Genomic DNA, 24084 nt, shown 5'->3' with positions numbered 1-24084 from the left:
GACGGAGGGAATGGTCGGCTCAAGCAGCTCGGGCTCGCGCAGCTTGCACAAGAAGCGCAGGGTGGCACCACGAATGAACTCGTTGGGGTGCTGGAGGTCGTTTCGGAGGGCGTTGCTGAAGGTGGGGAGGGGTGCTGGCTTGTTAGCAGGTCAGAACGGGAGGCCCAGGCGTCCCCGCTCAGCCGAATTGAGTATGCTGGTGCTCGGCATCATCAAAACCATTCCAGCATCAGACATGTGACAGAGTGTGCGTGAGGCAGTCGAGAATGGTGGTGCTGCTTTCCGGGGGCATTGTCGTCGCTCACCAGACCAGGATCATCTCCTGCTTCAGCTTGCCATCTGGGTTGTGCTTGGGACAAATCTCCCAGTAGATCAGCAGCAGCTTCTTCAGCGCCTTGTTGCGCGAGGGCATGATGAATCGGATGACGTGCATCAACAGCGACTGCAGAGGGTCGCCGTTGAGCATGATCATCAGAATCTTCTTCATCGTCTCGATCTTGGCCTCGTCCTTTCCATTCTCCAGAGCGCTTTTCAGATCCTGGACCGAGGGCTGATCTCTGTCGTCTGCATCCGGGCGGGGGGAAGGGAAGAGTTCAGCGAGGCTATTGGGCTTGCCACACTAGATCACACGATACGGACACGCCGGCCGGGCTCTCGAGTTATCGCCCAGCCTCGTTAGCTCCAAGGTTTGGCAGGTGCGGCTGTGGGATAGGATAGACGCATGCTTGTGGGTCTGCAAGTGCATGGGTAAACGGGAGACCAGAGCTAGAAGATAGATTACCGTCTTGCTGTACGACCGTGTAGGAGATATTGTTGTCGGCCATGGCGAACGATTGCACCGGGGGGGGACAGAGCAGTGCGATGTGTATGCTGGTGTGAAGAGCAGCAACGAGCCAAAGCGGCAAAGATGGCGAAATCTTGGAATCTCCTCTGGCCAGGGCCGGATCGAAGCCAGGGCAAGCGCCGGATCGAGCCGAGAGAGCGAGAGCGAGAAGGGTGGAGAGCGAGCCGAGAGCGAGCCGAGAGCGAATCCTCTACAGGCACCATTGTTGCACAGCTCAAACGAGACGAGACACCCAAGCTGTGGGAGTACACTGGATTCAGGGGAAATGGGACACCTGCCCACAACCCATTTGTCGGTGTAGTATGTGATGTGCTTGCGTCTAACTATGCCATAGGAAATAGAACAGATCACTTTGGCAGCCTCCGAGTGAAGACCACCGGTCGCTCTCCCGGTCTCCACAATCGACCTGCACACTGGTCTCGGAGTATCAGCGGCGAATGGGCCAACACGACTGGAATGAGGTGGAGATGTGCGTGTATTCAGCTGCCCGCAGAGCGGGGTATCATTTTGGCCAGGAACAAGTCGTGAGAGTGGTGAGAGAAAGAGATGGGGAAAAGGAAGGAAGACGCAAAGCACAAAACGCAAAGCACAAAACGCAAAACGCAAAAGCAGCAGACTTGGCGGATATGCTTTGGTCTTAGACGGCAAGAGACGGCTTGGCAGGCTCGTTGGTCGTGACCACGGCCTCTGGTTCTTTGGTGGCATCTTTCTTGGGGTGGTGGTACTGCTTGACGCCCAGGGAGAGCAGCAGCGCAACGCCGATGAAGGGAATGACGTACTTGAGCGTGAGAGAGAATGCGCCCACAAAGGCATTAACGGCGATGGTGTGCAGGGCAGGGCTGGACTGGAGAGCAACGATCGCCTGAGGAGAGGCTTCGATCGCGGTGACCAGCTGGGGCGGGAGATTGGTACCCTGGAGCTGCGAAGTAATCTGGTTGTTGAAAATGGCACCAGTGATGGCAAGACCAAAGCAGCTATTGAAGAGGGCCAGCGATGAAGCGGGACGGGTGTGGAGCAAAGCGAAGCGACAAGGGTCAGTCTGTGGTTCCCCCGATTGAGACACCCGCCCTCCCAAAAGTCTGCATGGGCGGCATTGCTTCGCCTATGACGATAGCCCAGGCACACTCACCCTCCAAGGGTCTGGCAAAAGTTGACCAGCGAGGTTGCAATCGCAATCAGAGACTTGTTGACGCTGGCCTGGGCTGCGAGGACACGGATCTGGACAACCGAGCCGACGCCCATGCCGGTGATGAGCAGGAAGCCGATAAGGGCGCCGTTCGAGGAGTTTATGTCCAAGAGCGAGCACAAATACGTGCCAACGCCCATGAGGATGAAGCCAATGTAGAAAAAGTAGGTGTAGTAGCCGGTCTTGGAGACGAGGAGACCTGTAGGAAGCACGGAGATATATGGTTTGCATGGTCAGCGGCATGACTTGCAGCTTTGCGGATCATGGATAAGCGTGAAGGAGCATTATCAGACATCAGGGGGCATATGCCGCACGGCAGTATCAGCCAATCAACTTGTCCTTACCACTTCCAATACTACAGACAACGACACCAATGACGAGCGGGAACATGGCAATGCCCGAATCGGTGGCGCTCTTTCCAAGAGCCACCTGGAAAAAGGTTGGCAGGTAGAAGACGAGCGAGATGAAAGAGGCACCAAAGAAGGCAGCAAGGCCATAGATCAGGATGATGCTTCTGTTCACAAAGACCTTGGGAGGGACGACGGGCTCGACGGCAAACTTGACTTCGATGACGACAAAGGCGATGGCCAGGACACCGCCGACGATGAATAGGGCAATGGTCTGGGGGTCGTTCCAGTTCCAGACATTGCCGCCGGACTGAAGCGGCAACAGGATGCAGACGATGGCACCCATGAGCACGATGGAGCCGAGGTAGTCGATTCGCTTGAGCTTCTCGGTGATGGAACCCTTGGTGTGTGGGAAGTTGAGGAAGAGAAGAGCAGCGATGACGGTGATCAGGCCGACGGGCAGGTTGATGTAGAAACACCAGCGCCAGGTGAGGTGGTCGGTGACTGGGATGCGGGAGTGAGACGAGCGACATCATTGGCGGCAGGACCGAGAGGTCAGAGATGAGAGGCAGCAATTGTCAGTATGTGCTATAAAGCGGCATCAGGCGTGCAGACTGGGCTAGGCTGGGCTGCATCGAGTGGCATTGCTCCGTTCCGAGCATTCGACTGGACCCACTGGCCCATCCTTACACATGTACATGCTACTTACAGAGACCGCCAAGCAGAGGACCGATGACAGAAGCGAGGCCAAAGACAGCGCCGATCATGCCTTGGTACTTTCCACGGTCACGGAACTCGACGAGATCCGAGATGATGATCAGGACCAGATTGAAGATACCGCCACCACCAACACCGGCGATGGCGCGACCGACAATCAGCATGTCCAAGGTCTGTTGACAGCGGAAGCCAGGGAGATGTGGAGTGAGTATGGCGGCGACAAGGAGCGCTGGCCGCACCGGGATGTGCAAAGTGCTTGCGACTGCCAGCGCCGGGTCGGGGATAGATCGAGCTTACCGCTGCGGCACCGCAGATGGCGCTTCCAACCTCGAATGTGATGACAGCAAACAAGAAGGTGGAGCGACGGCCGAAGATATCAGAGAGCTTTCCGTATGTGGGCGAGAAGGCGGCCGTGGTGAGGAGGAAGGCCGTTCCGATCCATGGAATGCGCTGGAAGTCCGAGAACTCGGCGGCAATCTTGGGAATGGCTGTGGAGACGATGGTTTGGTCCAGGGCGGCGAGGAAGATGGCCAGGGCAAGGCTGGAGGAGGAGGGGCCGGGCGTACAGGCGGAGCTAATGTCAGTCCATGGTGTCTGTTGCAGTGCGCTGCACTGCACCGTGCATCCAGATGGATGCTGGCGATTGCATGATATGGGCCGTCGACCCGCTCGACTGGCCGGTACTTACCCAACAAAGACCAGGGCGAAGCGGGCGCCCTTCAGCTCGATAACTGGGTGCGCCTCGATTTCGTTTTCCTCGCTGGAGCCGGCCTGGGGCTCCTCGGGCTTGGGCTCGCCAAGGGTCACGACCGACGTTTCGGATGACTCGGGGTTGGCCGTGGTCATTGGGACTGGATGGGTGAGAGGGAATGCAATGCGAACTTGAGGATGCAGTTGGTGGATGGCAAGAGCCGAGGACGATCCTGCGGCGGTCTTGGGGGATTTTATCGTTCGCTCGGTCCTGCTGATCCCACGGACACCCCCGGCTTGGCTCGAAGTGGACACAGAGGACGCGTCGCCAGGCAGCGGGCCAATCGGCGGCGGAGATGCAGCCGCATGTTGAGCAAGCATGAGCCATCAGCACAAAAGCGTCTGTGCTGCTCTTGCTGCTCTTGCTGCCGTTGCATCCACGTTGCTCTTGCTGGCGCCTGTTGTTGCCTGGTCGTGACGCTGCCTGCTCCACCGTAATTGGCTGCCAGAATAAGCAAGGATCCAAGAGTATTTCCGCCACTCTGCAGCAACTCTGTATCGCGGATGTCACCAAGCAAAAGCTCCAGCTGGCGGAATAACCCGGCGGCCAGCGCCCGGAAGACTGAACCCTCTGGTCCCAGCGCGGCCGGCGCGGAGATTGGCTTTGAAATCGACGCTGGGCCTGGTTGTCACGGCTGCGTGGCTGCAAGGGCCTGACGGATCTCTTGGTCCGTGGAGGGAGCCGTTGCGCCAAGCGTCCTGATGCAGATGTTGCTGTGTCGCTTGTCGGCATCTGGACGAGGCAGGGGTCGACCGAGACACAGGGCAGCAACAGCGTCACCACGGAGATCGGTGCCGATGCGTGAGTGCCGAATGCACGGCAGGCGAGGCATCGAGTCTCGATCGATCGATCGGCCGACACGAGACCGACAACGAGGGTGCGGCTGGGGCAGCACCCTGCGTGGTCGGAAGGATCGGTGCTGTGGCAGGCGGGGGTCGCCTGCTGGGGTGTATACTCATAGGGATTGTGCCCAGCATGCAAGGGATCAACACGACCCGTCAGCCAAGTCACCATGACTCGCCAGTGCCGGATCATAGCATGCTATATTGTAACTTTTTTTTTTTCAATCCGCGATGCTGCGCCGGCCCCGGGGTTGCCAGAGCATCAGCGAGACCAGCGCATCATTCACAAGGACGCTGCACGGCGGAGGAAGAGAAGAGGTAACGAGCGGGGCATTTGGAGATGGATGAGTATCGAGTGTGTTGGCCCGTATGGTGGGCAAAGAGAGACGGGTTCCTTGTGGATGAATCAATACAGATTGGCGATAAGGGCCAAGCCTGAGAGTGCAGCCATAGCCACGGCACCCATGGGAACGGCGGCTCCAGCATCGCTGGTGGATGAAGAGGTGGGCGAGCTCGACACAGCGGCGCTGGAGGTCAGGGCGGCGCTTGTGCTCAGGGCAGTTCCAGAGGATGGAGCATCACTTCCAGTGGGGACTAGGAACGTAACGGTGGAGTTGCTAGAGGCATGTAGAATGCACAATTAGAGTCGTAAAGCAGGACAGGGACGCTCCTCGGACGCAATCATTAGAGAAGCCGGACGACTGACAATGAGCTGATCGCCAAGATACTTACGCTGGATAGCAGATGCCTCCGGCGTCGACAATCCGGCCCAGAACACACTTGAGCCCGCTATCGCACTGCGGAGGGTTGGCGATGAATCCGCCGCAGTGCTGGCCCACACCGACGGCAAGGACACCCGAAGCTGGCAGAAACGGCAATGGCGTGCAGATGTCAGCGAAAGAGATTATGTGCTGTGGCACTGGCTGCTGGCGGACAGCACGAACAGAGCGAGCGTACCGAGGAAGCCAGCGGCAAGAATAGACTTGATGAGCACCATGATGGACAGACGGAGACAACGGAGCGGGCGAGGACGGCGAGGACGGCGAGGAGATGGGCAGAGCGAGTGGGGAAGGAACGAACGAACGAAGGACGGAAGGAAGGACCAAAGGAAGGAACAGAGCCGCCTGCGAAAGGCCGGAGGCGAGGCAAGAGCGCGGTGCCGCCTCGCGCCTTGTGGCAGGAGGCACCTGTGGCGCAGCCCGCGAGAGCTGAGCGAGACGAGGCGTGTGGGGAAGCACCATCGATGCGGACCTGGAAGAATGACGCTGTCGCTGGGCGGGCGGGAGGCGGCTGGGGGGGGGTGATGTGGAGAGTGGAGAGAGTGATACGGGCTCAGATGCAGGCCGACAACCGAGGTACGGATGCAGACGGGATGGCTGCAGACGGCGGGCGCGAGCGGGACGGTGTTTGGCGAGAGCATCTGGCGAGAGCGTCTCGACCGACGCGGTTGGGGGCACATGAGCCCCTCGACAAGGACTGGGTTCCAGCACCGTCAGATGACTGAAAGCGCAAATGAATGAGGGATCAAATCAAATCGGCTCAAGACCTATATTCGCAGCATGCACTTTCGACTCCAACTCCAACTGCACGTTCGACCCGACTGCGAATTCACTTCGACCCGACTGCGATTGTAATTTCGACTGATTGCGGCTGCGATTGCAGCTCCAAGCTTGTTTCCATGACACTGATTCGATTCCGAGACCTCGCTTCACTTGTGTGGTCCATGGCACGACCGAGGGGATTTTGCGGTGGTTTGGTGGAGGGGGTATCCGATGCTGGAGCCAGCGATTCGCCCAGCCGACGGAGCGAGAAGAGGCTTGCTCCAGCTTCGCGCAGGCAGGCTCGCTCGCTCGCTCGCTCGCCGGCTGTGAAGTTAGATGGGGCGACAGACGCCGCCAGCATCGGGGATACGGCCCAGGGCGCATCGGAGACCAGAGTCGCACTGGGCAGCATTGCTGATGTGGCCGCCGCAGTGCTCGCCGACACCGGCAGCAAGGGCGCTTGAGGCAGCTGCGTCAAGCGACGAAGAGATGTTAGCAGGCCAGCAGCAAGCGTGCGCCTGCCATGCGAGCCGGCAGCGACAGCGCAACGATGTGTGCGAGCAGCATCACAGAGGTGCCAACGAGCGCGGGCGGCAGCGACAACGAACCAAGGAGAGCGGCAAGGGCGAGGTACTTGATTGCGTTCATCTCGGCGGCTGGCGGATGGCAGATGCGACGAGGCGGATGCGATGAGGAGACGGGGCGACGAGGCAGATGCGAGGCAGATGCGAGGCAGATGCGAGGCAGATGCGAGGCGGGTGGGGTATTTGTAGTCCCGCAGCCACCCACCCCCATGCATGTGCATCGCTCCGGCGAGCCAAGCGATGCTCGGTGGCGCACATCGAGGACCAGTCCTGCTGGAGCACCAAACCACTCTGGAAGTGCTTGCGGTCATGTGGCGGCCTCTGCTTGTGCGCTCTCGCCCGGAGCATCTCGGTGCCGTCTCGGCGCTGTCTCGGCACCGTCTCGGCGCTGTCTCGCCGCCCTCGCTCCTCTTTGTGTCATCGGGTTTGTTTGTCTGCCGTCGGTGTTCTTTTGTCTTTTTCAGTCAAGTCATCATCGCCATCTGACTCTGGTCTGCTTCTGACCTGCCTCTGGTCTGACCCTGGCCCCAGCCCAAAGCCCTGTCCTCTGCCGTCTGTCTGCGCTGTGATCGCCGTTGCAGAGCCCCTTCCCCGGTCGGCCCGAATCCGCTCTCCCACTTCCGCGCTGCTCCCCCCCCCGCTTGTCTCTCTCTCTGCCATCCGCACCAGCCGCCACGACTCTTGATGCGGCAACACTTCCCGGCCAGCCTGACCGACGGGGAAACGCAGATATAATCGCTGGGCTTTGACCACAGCTCGTCCAAGTTCGTATCCACCCACCGACACCCCGCTGTCTTCTGTATGCGCTCGCCGCTCCCGGCCCCCGGCTCGTTGGCCCTCGGGCAGTCCGGGGCTTGGCTGGCTGTCTGGCTGGCTGGCTGGGCTGCTTCTCGAATGGGCGATCTCTCCCTCGCACGAATCTCGCTTTCGCGGCTCCACGTTGCGCCGGACACCCGTAGTATCGATCTCGGCGGCCTCCTCACCTGTGTTCCTTACCTGTGTTTCTCTCTTGCACCTCTCTTGCACCTATTTGCACCTCTCTTGCACTTCGTCCTTCCTTCCAACCGCTCTGCAGCAACTTTGCCCTCGATCCCTGTTCGTCTCCAACCGTTTCTCCAGCCGCCATACTATGAGCGTTCCTACCGGCAACAGCGGCGAGATGAGTCCGCCCATCTCCGTGCCGCCATTCTTCCACCAGTGCGACACCAGCGACGTCCTGTCACTTGTCGTCGGAATGATGAATCGGCTCATAGCCCACAACGACGGAATACCGCTAACACACGACAACCTCACCCGATTCCACTCGCGGGCTGCTCCCAGGTGAGTGCTTGCCCCCCCCTCCTTCCTCTTCGAGCACAACGTTGCTGTCAAGGCACATCTATCCAAAGTCTTGCATTTCTTTGCGACCACTGCAGCTGAATCTCTGGTCGTCTTGGCCAGCCAAGCTCCGTCTCCGGAACCACAACTCTGTTGGGTCTCCTGTCACTCATTGCCTTTCGTCCTTTCTTTGCCTCGGATTCTGACAGCATATCCGTGCTCGACTACTTGCAACGAATTGTCCGATACGCCTCGATCGAAAAATCCGTGCTGCTGCTGCTACTGATCTATATCGACCGCATCTGCGAGATCCATCCATCTTTCACCATCTCGAGTCTGACATCACATCGGTACGGCGCCCGTGTGCCTGTCGCCGACGAGGAGCGCCATGTTGGCTGGATCGACTTTGGGCTGTCTTTCACAATCGTGATGGTTACCGAGCTCTCTGGGTTGTCGACATCCTCCTTCAGGCCGAGGCGTGGCAAGGTCCTGCTGCTCACCGTCCATGCATCCTTGGTCTCGCAGGTTTCTCATCTCGGCCATCACCGCCGGCAGCAAGGCGCTATCGGACATATACTGCACCAACACGCACTTTGCCAGGGTCGGCGGAGTTTCTGTTCAAGAACTCAATCTGCTGGAGCTCGAGGTGCGTGGTGCTCGCTCGCCCAAGCCTTGCGCTGTCCAAATGTGATCCTGTGCCTCTTCGAGTTGTCCTCGTTGGCTAATCTGGCTCGCTGCCGCATCCTTTCGGTGTGGGCAACTCTACTGCTCGGTTTCAACCATCCCTGCGCGGACTTGCGGCTTCGACTGGTCCAGTTTTGCCAGATGATCAACTGGCGCCTCTCGTGCTCGGTCGAACTGCTGCAGCAATACTACATCAACCTTGTGCGGACAAACCCCAACTTCACGCTGGCCACGGTCACTTACGACATGTCTCCGGCTGAACAGCTCTCGTCCTCTGTCTCGAGTCAGGACTCGCGGGAGCCACACTCGACCACTCCCGACCCTGCCTTCTCGCCCTCCCGAAACGCCACATCGGTGAATCCCAGTGTTCCCACCAGCACCATCGGCGGCTCGGGCAACTCGCGCAAGTCGACCCACTCTAATTTATCACACATCACCACGTCCTCGTCATACACGAATGGCTCGACGCACTCCAGCATGTCTGGTTACAGCGCCGAGTCCGAATCGGCCAATTCGGTATAATCGCTCGGTTGATCTCGCCTATGTCGTTACCTTTGCGATGGCCCCCGTCTCGCAAGGCTTCCCAATCTGCTGCCCTGATCCCATCCTCCCAACCCCGCTCCTCGTTGCTCCGTCTTGGTCCATGGCTTGCCTATGGACAAAACCAAGCCGTCTCCTTTGCCCATGTCCCATGCCCATGCCCGAGCTTCGCGTGAAATGCACCGCTCCTTGCCGCAGCCCATGTCGATTCTCGCACTCGGGTTCCTTGACCACCCACTGATCGCCCCATGCACCGGCCCTCCGCTTCCTGGCCACGTTCTGCCCAACCCCGCTCCTCGCCCACTAATATATCCTACAGCCATGGCGCTCTCTGATGCGTCGCCGTGAATCTGAGGACAACCACAACACCATCCACTGCCCATTCATCCACCCATCCGTTCATCCTTCCTTCCATCTCTCCGTCCTTCCGTCCGTCCACTCAGCCAACCCACCCTCCACTCCTGGCTGACCCCTCCCCTCCCCTCGATATCTCGCATGTTGGCAGCACCGGTGCTGTTTGCAAGTTGTCCTCGAAGCCACGGTGGAGACGCACTGAGACCTGGAGCTGTGCGAGCGAGCAACCGCACAATTCAAATGCTGCGACGACTGTGGGCTCGGTTGGGATAAATGGAACTGCTGCCCTCCAGAGAAGGTTGTCGCGGGTGTGTCCATGAGGATGTCCCCGAGCTGTTCCCCACAGCTCGAACGAGGCTACACCTGTTGCCCGTTTATTATTCGGCAAGGTGTCCCGGCCGAATGCCCGAGTATTGGACGAGCGAGCGATTTCCGCATATTCGCTCGTATATCAATTTTATTTGAATACAGCTTGTATCAATACGCTTACATGCACAACAGTGCTTCTAGGCCATGTTGCAGCATACGGAGGAATCACCGGGACTGGAGACTTCAGGGGTCGGGGTCGGGGGTCGGGGTCAGGGGGCGAGACAAGCGGACAGCTCGGGATGCGACAATTAGAGCTCGCAGTAGAGCACCTGTTCGCGTCCCAGGCTCACGGCATCCATAATGGATCCCATGCCGCCAGTGATCGACAAGACAGTGCTGGTTCCGGAGAATGACAGGTTCTCTGTCGACAGGATTTCGGAGAGCAGGTGGAGCAGAGTGATGTTAGTAGTTGCGCCAGGACTGTGGGATCGGGCCTGTCGAGTGGAGCAGCTGCAGCGGCCGAGCGGCTCCAGCATCCAAAAACAGAAACTCTCATGCGAAACTGGTTGAGCCCTGCGCGCTCGCAACATACCCTGCTTTCCGCCCGTGCGGTTGGCAAAGACCACGATCACGGTTTTGTCAGGAACCTCTCTGGTGCTGTCGATCACGGGTCGGAGTCGTTGTCCCCAAGCCTTGACGGTTCCGAAGGACGGATCTTCTTCTTCGAGACCTTCGTCCAGCTCTGTACGGGTCCACGCCATCGGGCAGAGAATCAGCTGCGAGCCGGAATCCGCCTGGAAGCGTGTAAAATCGCACATCCACCGGTTGGCCTCGAGCTGGTGCGTGCTCAGGTCCAGGGAGATTCCAAAGCCAACCTGAGGGAAATTCAAGGACGAGGGGATGTCCCGTGTTCGAATCGAGATATTTGTTAGAACGCTGGAGCGCGGGGTTAGGTTCGCTTCATGTGTTGCCATGAATGTCGGGGCGCATTTCGCCATTTGCATTCGTTCTTATAGTCCGCCACCGAACGCACACCAGGGCGCTGCCGATACTCACCCTGCCAAGCGACGGGACATCGAGGTACTTGAAGCCATCGCCTTGGTCGGCCCAGCCCTCGTCATTCTTGGAGAGAAGGTGCCTGTGGTAGGTAAACAAGAGCTCGCCGGTCGGGCCGACAAAGCAGGCGGCGTTGTAGAACTTTTCCTTGCCATCCTCCACTGCCAAGTTGTCGAGGGGGGATAGGGAAACGAGAGATAGGGGGTGGCAAGCAAAGAGCGTCGGTAAGCAAAAGAGCGTCGGTAAGCAAAGCGGTGTATGCACGCGAGGGGTGTTAGCACGCGAAGGGCGTTAGCACGCGAGGGGTATGAACGAAAGGGGGTCCCGTGCAAGACATTTCCCCCCCTCCTGCCTGCACTCTGCTTTTGGCAGCAACACTGCCGTCTGAGCCGGCTGCAGCGATGGGTTTTATTAGGCTGCTCGAAACCGCCTGGCGCCTCTGGATACGCACCGACAATTCGTGGGTAGCCAACCAGGACAAAAGTCTTGAGTCTGATAGCTGTTAGCAAGGGGTAAGTGGGCAACAAGGGAGACATCAGCAACCTGCGCGGCATCGATATAAAGAAAAGCACACCAAGAACCATGTGATGGCACAAGCACTTGACAGACGGCGAAGACACTCGAGCTCGAGGACGTCTGGTGACTATTGGACAGCAAGCTAGCTCCCCCCCCCTGTGCCGGCCGAGCTGGTCGGGGCAGGCAGGCAGGGAAACAGGGCAGGGCAGGACCGAGCGAGCTGCCAGCAGTCAAACTTACCCTGAGCCTTGGCCCACTGGACGGTCTCACCGGTTTCTCCGTCTTCTGCAAACGGGCGGATTTGTTCACGGTCTTTGAAGGTGTATCCGGTGAACCCCAACTCGGGCAGCACGAGCACATCGAGTTTATCATCTTCGCTGAGGTGGGCCAGCATCTGCGTGGCCTTGGCCATGTTTTGCTTGGGCTGACCGTGCTTGGGGTCGAACTGGAGACAGGAGACCTTCATCGGGACTGGGCTGTGAGGGGGGGGAGGAGCGACTGCTGTGGGGAGAGGATTTGGGAGGCAGACAGAGATCTGAGGGCTCAGGGGCAAGTGGTCGACGGGCAGTTGGGACCGAGACCAAGGGAAAGGACAGGGGGGAACGAGTCGCGAGCCAGTCAAGGCATGACAAGCCAGCCACCAAGCCGACCGAGAACGCACCGAGAGCGCACCGAGAGCGCGCCGAGAGCCACACTCCCGCGCTCTCGCTCCTCGCACTTATTTTTTCGATCGAGATTTTCGGCCATCGGTTTGCTCGCCTTTGCCTGTCTCCTCAGCCACAGCCAGCTCACCATCACCCACGGGCACGGGGCTCGTCCGCACCGCCGGCGCAATCCAAACCGCACCTCTCGCTCTGCACCGATCGTGTCGATCCTCCCCGTCTCTGGCACCTCTCTCGCTGCTGCATATCCAGGCCGTCAATGAAGGTTCGCCTTGGCTTGTGCAGTGACTGCAGGACTTGGCTGCTGGCTGGGTCGACCAGCCGTCTACTTGCTCCATCGGCGTGGCCGACAGCCGGACTTTTGCCTGGCCTGGAGATCGAGGCGGTGCCCGTTGCAAGCTTGCCCCGTTTGGTGTGCTAACGTTCGCTGTGGGGCGCTCGATCGGCCCGCTCCAACCCGCTGCCGTGCAGTTCGGAAAGTACATCCAGTCACAACAGTCAGAGTGGGGCGGCCCACACTACCTGAACTACAAGGCCCTCAAGAAGATCATTCCCGATGTCGATGAGTCGACCGAGCCCCACTTCACAACCTTGGCGGCATCGAATCCGCCGGGCACGGCACTTGCCCATCCCGACAATGAGCTGCAGGCCCTGAAGACACACTTTTTCTTCAAGCTCGAGCGAGAGCTCGAGAAGGTCGGCGAGCGTGTGTCCTTGCATGGGGTGCTCGGTGTGCGGCCCGCACGGATGCCCGGCTGGTAGTCGTAGCCGCTGCGATAGTGCTGCGATAGTGCAAGCGAGGCAGGAGAAGGCAGCATATGCGCGGGTCGTCACTGGACAGAGTTCAGTTGTTGTTCCCCCAGAAACCAGCGTCAGGCCGACTGACATCTGCCGATGGACATCACTGTTGGACAGGTCAACACCTTTTACCTGCAAAAGGAACGTGAGTTCAAGGTGCGGCTGAGAACCCTCGTCGAGAAGAAGCGGATCTTGGTCGAACGCAAGGGCCAGCCGAGCCAGGGCCTCGTCGACGGTCTGCGCGAGGCCTTCTTTCAGTTCCAGCACGACCTGACCAAGCTGCAGGTGAGGAAGCCGAAAGGCATGTGTGACTGCGGAATAGCCAGACGTCGCAGGGCGCCATGGCGCCTCGTTGGGCAGCGTCCGTGCTATCGGCGCAAAGCGCCGCCGGTGCGCTTCCTGCCGTGGTGTCTCGCAGTGGGGTCTTGCCGTGTGATGTTTGGCTGCCTGGCCTCCTCCGTCGAATCATGGCCTGCATTATGCTCGGCGGTACTTTGTCGTTGTTGGTTTGAAGCCCTTTGAGCTGCCCTGCTGCCTCGCTGCGCTCTAATCCAGCTCTGGACATACTAGAAATTCGTCGAGATCAATGCCACGGGCTTCCGGAAGATCCTGAAGAAGTTTGACAAGCGAGCAAAGTCAACAACCAAGGAACTGTATCTCTCGCGGCAGGTCGAGATCCAGCCATGCTTCAACAACGAGGTCCTGACAGAACTCTCGGATATTGCCACGGCCAACATTGCGGACCTGGATGCCATCACGGCCAGTGCCTCCGAGTCCGAAATTGCGACGCAGAATCCCCTGAAGAAGTATCCTGGCGAGACAGTCGTGCATGAGGACCTCGAGACCGAGTTTTCCAAGCTTGTTCTGAACGGGCGCACCGCCGAGGTACAAGAGTTCCTCGAGAAGCGCAAGAGCAACCCTGTGTTGCTGGAAGACACCCAGTTCCTCTCGCGTGTCTTCCTTGCCGTGTGCGCCGACGCCTCGATGGAGTGCTCCGATCTCTTGCTGGCGACGACGGAGGTCGACTGCAACCTCACCGACGATATCAGCGACCAGACCTCCCTCCATGAGTCTGCCTCGAGTGGCCGCCTGGACTTGCTCAAGCTCGTCACCACAAAATATGAAGGCAACATCAACGCCAAGGACGTCTATGGCCGCAAGCCCCTGCACTATGCTGCCATGCATGGCCACGAAGCATGCGCCCTGTTTCTGCTCGAATCAGGCACCAATGTCGATTCGCTCGACCACGACGGATGGACGCCGCTCATCCACGCCATTGCCGGTGGCCACACCAAGTCTGCTCAGATTCTGATCGACCACGATGCCACTATCGAGGCCAAGTCGGCGACATCGCCGATCCCGCTATCACTGGCGTGCGAGTATGGCCATAAGGACATTGTGGCACTGCTGCTTGCCAGGGGAGCGACGCTGTTGCCTAACGCCAATGGCCTCTCGCCTCTGCACCTGACCTCGCGCGAGGGCTTCCACGAGATCTCGGCTCTGCTCATCGCCCACGGCGCCGATGTCGAGGCTCGGGATGTCTTCAACGGCTGGACACCTGTCTTTTTCTCGGCGAGCGAGGGCCACCTCGATTGCGTCCGTGTGCTACTCGAGGCTGGCGCCAAGGTCAACGTTAAGGACGAGAACGACTGGCTTCCGTGGACGTTTGCGCTGCATCGGGGCCACATTAAGGTTGCCCAGCTGCTCGAGGTGCAAGCCTCGCAAACCGAAGCTGCAGAGCCCGTCAGCGCCACCCAGAGCAAGAAGATGCTTCCACCCGGTAGCACCAAGATGGTAGGCATCGGCAGCAAGACTCCCGGAAGCGGCTTCATCAACAAGGAACTGACGATGGACATTGAGATGGAAGACATCCCTGCGCTATCTCTGCCTCCGCCGATCATCCCGTTCAGGATCTAGTACGTACCCATCTGCACTGCACACTTTCATGGCGGGGGGCGGGTGTCTGCGCGCCAGTTTGTCTCTCGTGTTTCACAAGGGACATTTTTGTGGCAACGGCATCTTGGCTGTGGCTGCCGGCTTCGCTCGGCCAACTTGCTGCGGACTGACAGCTCGTTCCTCTCACATGGCCGCACCTGGGCTCTACAGCGGACATAATTACCTGGACAAAAAGTACCACCTGCGCATTCATTTTAAGAGCTTCTTGTCCAAGGGCAGCGGTGGCTCGCCGATCAATCTCTTTGGCTCCCGACAGCTCAGCTCGCTGAGAATGATGATCACAAGCAAGCCTGAGTGCTCGATCCCGTACAGCGTGATTCTCCCGCTCAAGGACGAGACCGAGAACTATTCGTTCATGGTCGATGACCTGTCCTCCTTCTCGCTCCAGTTCGATATCTTCCCAACCTTTGGCACCAAAGTTGTGGGACGAGCTGTGGCGCTCCCAAGCCAGCTTGAGCTCGCCATGCGACAGAGCGTGCACAACGGCAGCGAGTACCAGAAGTGCATTTGCCCGCTGTTTGATACGCATCTGCGTGTCGTGGGCGAGCTTGCCTTTGAGTTTGCTGTCGTCGGCGCATTCAGCCATCCGAGTCTGCAGATCGGCGGCAAAGTTGAAACCTACTGGAAGAGTACCAAGGTACGTATTGCAAGGGGGGGGTACAGGGGATCTGCTGCACGAACAATTTTGGTTGTAGCTGCAGCATCCCGGTTCGGTAAATGAGTTTCTTTGTGGGCTTATTGATGGCCTTGCAGAAATCGCGCTGGGGATCCATTGATAAAGCGGATGCCTGGCGCTCTCTCGTTCCGGGACACACATATGCTGCTGATCCGAGCCGAGGCCGTTACCTCTACGAGCCGCTTGAGCCCGCACTGACTTTGCCTTGATTGCCTCGCCTTGCCTTGTCTTTCCTTGGCCTGTCTCACCAGGTCGTCAACAACACAAAATCCGAGTCAGGCATCCAGTCGTTCATTACGGCCTCGTCGCTGGCAGAGGAGTACGTTCAGCTCACGGTGCAGATCACCAAGGACCTGATCCCGGTCGTCTATCCGACGTGGTTCCTTCCCTCGCCTTCGGAAGACTATCTCCTTGCCATTTCGAATGTCACTTACGCCAAGGCCCAGCGGATCTTCCGCCAGTTTTCGGGCACGTCTGCCGCCGCTGCTGCCACCGCCGGGGAGGGCTCGTCCAAACCTGCGTCCCCGCTCGACACACCCGGACTGGAGAAGCTGTCGAGCACGAACCTGGCCAAGTTGGTGCATAGCGATGTGCTAACTCTGGAGCATGTTCTGCAGGTGCGGCGCCGTGAGGATGTTGCATCTTGTTGTTGACGGTGGTGTGTCTACGAATGGGCTGCCCGACGGCCGTGAGTGGCGGATGTGCGCTCCGGCAGCAGTTGCTGCTGTCGCTGGATCGAGACTGACCTTGACCACCTTGCTTCCAGAAACTGCCACCATCTATCGGCGTGTCCATCAATGTCAAATACCCAACCATCAGCGAGATTCAAAGGTACCACGTGACGGAGCTGCTGGATGTCAACACCTTCGTCGACAACGTCCTTCAAAAGGTATACGACCACGCCAACCAGCGCTCGATCATCTTCTCGTCGTTCAACCCGGCTGTCTGCACATCGCTCAACTGGAAGCAGCCAAACTACGGTGTCTTTTTCGCGACCCGTTGCGGCTACCGCGACGACTCGAGTGTCTCGGCCGTCGGGGGCGTCACCGACCAGCAGCAGTTGGCCAGCAACGTTGACGAAGAGGAGGAAGACGAGATGGACATTCGCTGCCTGAGCATCAAGCAGGCCGTCAAGTTTGCCAAAAGCAGCAACTTCCTGGGCGTGATCTGCGAGGCTCGTCCATTGGTATGTATCTCTGTGTTCGCGCTTGAATTCTGCTCGCCGCAGACCTGCTGTGTCGGATGCGTTGATGCTGACGCCAAATTTTGACGTTGTTGCGCGACCCAGGTCCAGATTCCCATCCTGATCAACACCATCAAGGAAAGCGGCCTGATTCTGGCGACCTTCGGCAGCTGCAACAAGAGCCTGGACAATGTCCGGCAACAGGAAAAGAACAAGGTCGATGCCATCATCGTCGACAATGTCTTCCGATACAACGTTACGGCATAGTGCCCGCGCTGACGGCGCCATGTCTGTGCGCAGACTCGGTCTGCTCCGAGTTTGCCGCCTGCCTTCGAACTAATACACATCATTCCAATAAATAACGGGACACCTCGCATTTTGATCGTTGAACAAATATTTTGTCGCCTCAATACATCGCGCACTGGCCATGACCATTCAGTGATTTGGATCAAGGACGCCATTGTAGGCATCGCTCCTGCCCAAGGGCAGAACCTGACCCGGCGACGGCGAATCAAGCGACTCGATCTCCCCAGGAGACTCAGGTTCGCTCGGTATTTCGAGCAATTCATTCATGTGTGCTCGGTGAACGAGTTGATCACACTCCCACATCGCCTCAAGAGATCGACCGGGTGTATTCAAGACTGTGCTTCCCAAACCAACCAAAACAAAGAGATTGCCAACCAAGACAGGAGTGCAATGCCATGGCCTGCCCGCTGGGCCTACGGAAGTCAGAAAGTGTCTGACCCATTTCTTTCTGGATTAACTGTAATACACCATCTCGGCGCATGCTCCGTCGTCCTGTCCATGCAGTGATGCGAGGGTGAGTGAATGAGCGAGAACGAAAAAACGCGCTCTCGGAGCCACCTCGGTCGGCGAGAAGAGCAGTCTCTGGCGAGAGACCCCGAGGGAAGGCGAGAAGCCTCTCGCCGTCACACACACACACACACACACACTTTGCAAGGGAGTCAAACACCTCCCATCGACCATCCCAAGAGGGATGGCAACCCCGAAGTGGACTGCCCAGAATATGGGCGACCCGGCATCCACTGTCGACATACTCAAGGAACAAGATACTTACAGTCTATCCAGAAAGAAACGGGACAGTTCCTTCCTGGCTTCAGATGTCTGAAGCCCGCTGACTGACTGTAGGCCCAGCGGGTAGGCCATGGCATTGCACTCCTGTCTTCGTTGGCAATCGAGTGGTTTTGGTTGGTTTGGGAAGCACAGTCTTGAATACACCCGGTCGATCTCCTGTGACGATTATCGACTGGCATACCGAGATCATGTTCCTGGCTGCATCGATGTCTCGATCCCACAGCGTATGACAGCTTGCACAGCTCCGTACATAATGTGGTTTCTCGATATCAAGATGCTCGACCTTCTCGAGTCGCTTGAATTCCCGGCAGTGTGAGCATACCTGGGATGTGTTGAACTCGTTCACCGAGCACACATGGATCTTGGAGACGGATCGGTCTGGTGGTCGTCTCTGGTGGTGGTGGAACTGCTCAAAGTACTTGGCGAACCTGAGTCTCCTGGGACTGGAGGCATATCCCTTCCCTTGCTTCCAGGAGGCATTCCCAAAGGCAATCACCACTTCGGTCTCCTTTGGTGCCTGGTCGATGACTTGCTTGCACATCTCGTGGACAGTGCGCTGTCGCTTGCCGTAGAGATCGAGTCGCTTGAATCGCCGTCGCCGAGTCAGGCTGAAGTACAGCTGTTTGTCCAGCATGTCTCCATCGAACACATGGCGAATGTATCGCAGGAAGGAAGACACCCCGGGGATCTTGGGGCTCGGTGTGGTGCTCATCCATTCCTGCAGACCAAGGATCTTGTGGGTGCTCTGGATCCACTTGGTCGCCTGGGTGGTGTCTTTCGCTTGGGAGCCATCTTGTGACGAACCGGCGTGTTCGTCACATAGCGCGTGCACGCAGACTGAGCGACGCAGCGTGAGAACCTCGACCCGGTTCCCCGCACCGACTCTTGCTGGGCCCAAACTATATAAAGGCGCCATCCCCGTCGCCCGAGAGGCCCAGCAAGAGGAATCACCTGTATTCTCCGCCTTGCCCTGCGTCGTTCGCCAAATAAACGACCGTCTCCAGTCCCCGTCCCCCCGATCCCGTCCTGCTTCCGCCCTGCCGTCGCCTCGCTTCCGTCCTGCCTTCGCTCGAGCCTCGCCCGCCGTTCCGTCCTCTCCAGCCCTGCCCGTCCGTGACATTTGATTCCTCTCCTTACCCTGCCTGCCATGGCCGACGCTCCTCTCCGCCTCCCTGACCCATTTGACGGCAACCGTCGTCGCTTCCGTTCCTTCCTGACCCAAGTCAAGATCATCCTGTCCATCCACGAGGCCCGCTACCCCACGGACCGTCACCGGGTGGGCCTTGTGGGCACATTGCTCGCCGGACCACCCGCAGACTGGTTCGCCAGCCTCGTTGCAACGGAGAGCCCCGCCATCCAAGATTTTGCCTGTAACGTCCACTACTGGGACGTTGGGGCAAGACGGGGAGGGAGGGGGTACAAGACAAGACAGGACGGGGCAGAACAGGGCGGTGCTAGGCTACTCTAGCGGACGGGTGAGCTCGGGGAGCACTTACGTTTATTCACGATAAAACCGAACTCCAGACAAACGGGGGGAACGGGGGCAACCCGCAGGTATACCCTGCGGTGGCCTGCCTGCGGTGCGTGAAAACGCAAAGCGCAGCACAGGTCACGACCCACTGCGCCGCGCAGTACGCGCAGTACGCGCAGCACAGCGTCGGAGATACCATCTCCTACACTCCCACACTTAAGAAGGCTTCCTGCGAGGAGCCCTGCGTGTGCTCTTTATTTGGGGCTCCTCGAGGTGTTTACCGTATTTACTCAGCTCCTCGGGTGCATGGGACAAGTCCTCCAGTGTTTGCCATGTGTTGCCCGAGTGTGGGTAACCAACCCACTTGACATAAAACCGAAGTGACCCATCAGCCACTTTCTTGTGCCTCACGATCCTTTCGACTTCATATTCTTGAGTATAGTATTGTCCGAGGTCGTCTTCCAGTGGTGCGTCGTCCGGGACACCTTCGTCGGCGTCGGGGAACTGTGCTGGACTGCGGGTCGTGTGGCGACGCAGCTTGGACACATGGAAGACAGGATGGAGCTTGCTTCCAGGTGGCAAGTCCAACAGGTAGTTGAGGGGACTGGGTCGGGCCGCTATCTTGAACGGTCCTCGGTACTTGGGCAACAACTTCTTTGACTGGGCTTCGGGGACCTTGATGTTGTCGGCGTCCAGGTAGACAAGGTCTCCAACTTCAAAGGAGACATCCTGGTGTCGGCGGTCGTAGTACTTCGCCATCACTTGTTGCGCATCCGTGAGCGCGTCGGCGATCATCTTGTGTCGGACTTGATGATCTTTGACAAAGGCACTTGGTTTGGGAGGCAATCCAGCCGTGGACTCGGTCAGTGTCAAGGAGGTGGGAACATCAGGCTGGAATCCGTAGAGCGCCTCAAAGGGGCTCAAGCCAGTTGTGCTCGACTTGGCGGTGTTGTATGCAAACTCTGCATGACTCAGCTGTATGTCCCAGTCGTCTTGGCTGGTCGAGGCGTATGTCCTCAGGTATTGCTCGAGGGTGCGGATCGTCCGCTCGGACTGTCCATCCGTTTGTTGGTGGTGCGAGGTTGACATGTTCAGCTTGGTGCCGAGATGGTCGAACAGACTTGTCCAAAACAAGGAGGTGAATCGGGGGTCTCGATCACTGACGATGGACTTTGGGAGGCCGTGGTGCTTGAACACATGCTTGAAGAACAGCAGTGCAAGGTCAGGCGCGGAGCATGTCGTCTGGCACGGCACAAAGTGTGCCATCTTGCTGAACCTGTCGACAAAGACAGCGATTGCATCGTGGTCCAACTTGGTCGTCGGTAGATGCGTGATGAGATCCATGGACATGCTGGTCCAGGGGCGGTCGGGAACAGGCAGGGGTTGCAGCAATCCTTGCTCTCGGGTCGTGCGTGACTTGACCATCTTGCAGGTATGGCAGGACTCGATGTACTTCTCGACGGTGCGCTTCATTCCAGGCCAGTATGCGACTTTGGCCAGTCGGTCGTATGTCTTCTCGACTCCAAAGTGTCCAGCGAGGGGCGAGTCGTGGACCTCTTGGAGCAACTTGGTCTTCAACGACGGAATGTCCGGCACACAGACACGGCTGTCCTTCTTCAGGAGGAGCAGGCCATCACGCACTGTGTACTCGGATGATTCGTCGTCCTTGGGGAGCTTAGACACCTTTCGGAACAGTTCTCCGAACTGTTTGTCGTTGGCGATGTTGTCTCGGACAACATCCAGCATCGTGTTGTCGACACTGACAGTCGACTCGTACAGTGACGCCAATTGGTAGTCGGGGCGTCGGGACAGTGCGTCAGGCACCACATTGAGTTTGCCTTTCTGGTATACAACCTCGTAGTTGTACTCGGCGAGGAACTCCATCCATCGCGCTTGGCGTCGGCTCAGGTTCTTCTTGGTGTCGAGGTAACGCAGTGACTGGTGGTCCGTCACAATCTTGAAGGGCTTGGCGGTACCGTGGAGGTACACTCGGAACTTCTGCAGCGCGTAGATGATCGCAAGCTGCTCCTTCTCGTGCACGGGATAGTTGATCTCGTGTTGGGACAGTTTGCGCGACTCGAAGGCAACGGGCCTTCCCTCCTGCATCAAAACAGCTCCCACCGCAAAGTCGGAGGCGTCGGTGTGCACGGAGACATCCGTGTTCGGGTCGAACACAGCGAGGACAGGAGCGTTCGTCAAGGCGTGCTTGAGGGTCTCGAACGCTTGGCGTTGTGGGTGGTCCCACACGAAGGGGCACTCTTTGCGGAGTAGGTCTGTGAGTGGACCGGCAGTGCGCGCCAGATCGGGGATGAATCGGCGGTAGTAGTTGACGAGACCGAGAAACGACTGCACGTCAGAGACGCATGCGAGCGGCGGCCACTCGACCACAGACTTGACCTTGGCGGGGTCGACTTCGATTCCTCTTCCTGAGACAACGTGTCCCAGGAACGGGACTTGATTCTTGAAGAACTCACACTTGGACAGTTTGGCATACAACTTGTGCTCGCGTAGCTTGGCCAGCACGCGGGCGACATGACCTTCATGGGTCGCTTCATCCTTGCTGTACACAAGGATATCATCCAGGTACACGATGACAGAGTTGTCGAGCTCTTGGCGGAACACATCGTTCATCAGCTGCATGAACGTGGCAGGTGCGTTCGTCAATCCGAACGGCAGCACTAGGAACTCGTACAGTCCGTAGCGAGTCCTGAAGGCGGTCTTGTGGACATCATCCTCGTGGATGCGGATCTGATGGTAGCCTGAGCGGAGGTCTATCTTGCTAAAGACCTTTGCTCCACTCAGACGATCCATCAACTCGTCGATCCTGGGCAACGGGTGTAGGAGATGGTATCTCCGACGCTGTGCTGCGCGTACTGCGCGTACTGCGCGGCGCAGTGGGTCGTGACCTGTGCTGCGCTTTGCGTTTTCACGCACCGCAGGCAGGCCACCGCAGGGTATACCTGCGGGTTGCCCCCGTTCCCCCCGTTTGTCTGGAGTTCGGTTTTATCGTGAATAAACGTAAGTGCTCCCCGAGCTCACCCGTCCGCTAGAGTAGCCTAGCACCGCCCTGTTCTGCCCCGTCCTGTCTTGTCTTGTACCCCCTCCCTCCCCGTCTTGCCCCAACGTCCCAGTAGTGGACGTTACATGGTAGCATCGGAAATCCTCGTCTTGTTTTCGTCCTGTTTGTCCTCTTTCTAGATCCTCAAGCTGGATCCCGCCTCTCTTGCCGACCGACTCTCCTCTCTGTCCCTGGAGCCTGCCCCTGCCATGAGCAACCCCCGCCCACTTCCGGAAGCCTTCCTCAAGACCTTCCGTGCCCCAGTGTTTACTGGGAAGAGCCGCTCCTCCTCGGTGGAGGACTGGCTGCAGCAACTCGAGGACTACCTCGATGCTGCCCAAGTCGCCCCCACCCACCACATCGTCGCCGCCAAGCTCTGCTTAAAGGACCAGGCGTACCGTTGGTACCGCCGCCAAGGGTTCGACGAGCAGAGCGAAGGTGTGTTTGACGACTTCAAGGACCGCCTCCGTCGCCGCTTCGGCAGCCCCAATGCTGAACTCATTGCCCGTGACAAGCTATACTCTCTCGTGCAGCGTGGTTCTGTGACCCGCTACATCGAGGAGTTTGAAGACCTCTCCTCCCAGATTGAGGAGCTGGGCTCTGCTGATGCGATGTACCTCTTCCAGAAGGGCCTCAAGCCCAAGATCAGAGAGTACATCGCCAGCAACCCTGATGCCCGCAAGTCCCTGGACGTGATGATGGACGTTGCCGAGAACCTCGACAACGTCCAGTACCATGGCCGCCAGTTCTACCCGCAGCTGGCAGGCGGCCATCGGTCTCATCACGTCCCAGCCCGTCCGCCTCGCCCGGCCCCGCCCGCAAGACCCATGCCTGAGCCCATGGACGTTGACGTCAACGCCATGGAGGCTCGTGGCCCTCCCCGCTCCCGGTTCCAGCAAGCTGCCACTGTCTCCCCCAAGGACAGACAGAAGCAGGAGGACCTCCGCCATGGTTCCTGCTTCTTCTGTCACCGACCGGGACACCAGGCCAAGGAGTGCCCCATGAAGTCGGGAAACGGCCGACCCTACTAGGTGGCTCTGGAGCCCTAGTAGGAGACCAACGCCGTGGATTGCTCAATGCAGTCCACGCGTCTCCAGAGGAAGTTCACCTCGCCCCCTCCCCCGAAGGAGAAACAAACCAAGTGTTGTGCGTCGTGCGAGAGGTGCATGGTGGCGCAAGCCGCCTGCCTCTCCACGAACGTGAAGAGAAAACCAAAATTGAAAACCAAAACAAAAAAGAAAATCAAGAACCCTTGAGGGACAGGACCGCCTGTGCCCTCACCCCTGTCAAGTCGTGTGTGTCGGATGCTTCCGACATGTGTCCGCAAGCCGTGGACGTCGTGTGCAATGGCGTGCTGACGCCGCAGGCCCCCGCAATGGCCGAACCCTATCCAAAATGTCCGAGTGGCCGTGATGAAGCCAACCAAGACCAAGTGTCGCCCGTTCCCCCAAGTCAAGTCATGGTGCAGGAGGCTGTGCAGGAGGACCATGAAGAGTCCCTGCTGTACCTCCCTGCCACCGTCCAAGGTCACACCGTCCGAATGATGGTGGACTCTGGAGCAAGCTGCAACTTTGTCAGCAGACGCTTGCTCCAGGAG

At 58.5% G+C, this 24084-nt stretch overlaps 6 protein-coding genes across 6 annotated transcripts; 3 read left to right on the top strand and 3 right to left on the bottom strand.

Annotated features, from left to right (window-relative positions):
* Positions 1-3: 3 nt before the first annotated feature.
* On the bottom strand, positions 4-824 carry BJ171DRAFT_482087 (Clathrin/coatomer adaptor, adaptin-like protein; the record flags this gene model as incomplete). The annotated part of the gene is made up of 3 exons (XM_053108946.1): positions 4-115; positions 306-564; positions 782-824. Coding segments are annotated over 3 exons (414 nt in total), but the record flags the coding sequence as incomplete, so codon positions are not given.
* Positions 825-1304: 480 nt separating this feature from the next.
* On the bottom strand, positions 1305-3994 carry BJ171DRAFT_451281 (major facilitator superfamily domain-containing protein). The gene is made up of 6 exons (XM_053108214.1): positions 3783-3994; positions 3392-3635; positions 3087-3267; positions 2375-2881; positions 1974-2229; positions 1305-1818 (listed from the first exon to the last, which is right to left on the bottom strand). The coding sequence occupies exons 1-6, from the start codon at positions 3938-3940 to the stop codon at positions 1482-1484; spliced, it is 1683 nt and encodes a 560-aa protein (XP_052961698.1). The 5' UTR covers positions 3941-3994; the 3' UTR covers positions 1305-1481.
* Positions 3995-4855: 861 nt separating this feature from the next.
* BJ171DRAFT_541477 (uncharacterized protein) lies at positions 4856-5781 on the top strand (the record flags this gene model as incomplete). Its single annotated transcript, XM_053112958.1, has 3 exons — positions 4856-5304; positions 5420-5549; positions 5645-5781. Coding segments are annotated over 2 exons (458 nt in total), but the record flags the coding sequence as incomplete, so codon positions are not given.
* Positions 5782-7971: 2190 nt separating this feature from the next.
* Positions 7972-9335, top strand: BJ171DRAFT_433957 (cyclin-domain-containing protein; the record flags this gene model as incomplete). The annotated part of the gene is made up of 4 exons (XM_053107936.1): positions 7972-8132; positions 8339-8479; positions 8655-8775; positions 8946-9335. 4 exons carry the CDS (start codon positions 7972-7974, stop codon positions 9333-9335), a joined length of 813 nt encoding a protein of 270 aa, XP_052961696.1.
* Positions 9336-10138: 803 nt separating this feature from the next.
* Positions 10139-12173, bottom strand: BJ171DRAFT_541472 (carbon-nitrogen hydrolase). Its single transcript, XM_053112957.1, has 5 exons — positions 11829-12173; positions 11524-11571; positions 11073-11233; positions 10609-10891; positions 10139-10437 (listed from the first exon to the last, which is right to left on the bottom strand). The coding sequence occupies exons 1-5, from the start codon at positions 12052-12054 to the stop codon at positions 10325-10327; spliced, it is 831 nt and encodes a 276-aa protein (XP_052961695.1). The 5' UTR covers positions 12055-12173; the 3' UTR covers positions 10139-10324.
* Positions 12174-12353: 180 nt separating this feature from the next.
* Positions 12354-17366, top strand: BJ171DRAFT_541470 (uncharacterized protein). Its single transcript, XM_053112956.1, has 8 exons — positions 12354-12515; positions 12722-12946; positions 13166-13333; positions 13619-14964; positions 15155-15641; positions 15932-16297; positions 16447-16866; positions 16969-17366. Exons 1-8 carry the CDS (start codon positions 12510-12512, stop codon positions 17128-17130), a joined length of 3180 nt encoding a protein of 1059 aa, XP_052961694.1. The 5' UTR covers positions 12354-12509; the 3' UTR covers positions 17131-17366.
* The last annotated feature ends 6718 nt before the right edge of the window (positions 17367-24084 follow it).

Source organism: Polychytrium aggregatum (genome assembly GCF_025602895.1).
Source record: "Polychytrium aggregatum strain JEL109 chromosome Unknown BJ171scaffold_137, whole genome shotgun sequence".
Taxonomy (NCBI): domain Eukaryota; kingdom Fungi; phylum Chytridiomycota; class Chytridiomycetes; order Polychytriales; genus Polychytrium; species Polychytrium aggregatum.
This window is presented reverse-complemented; position numbering and strand designations above follow the sequence as displayed.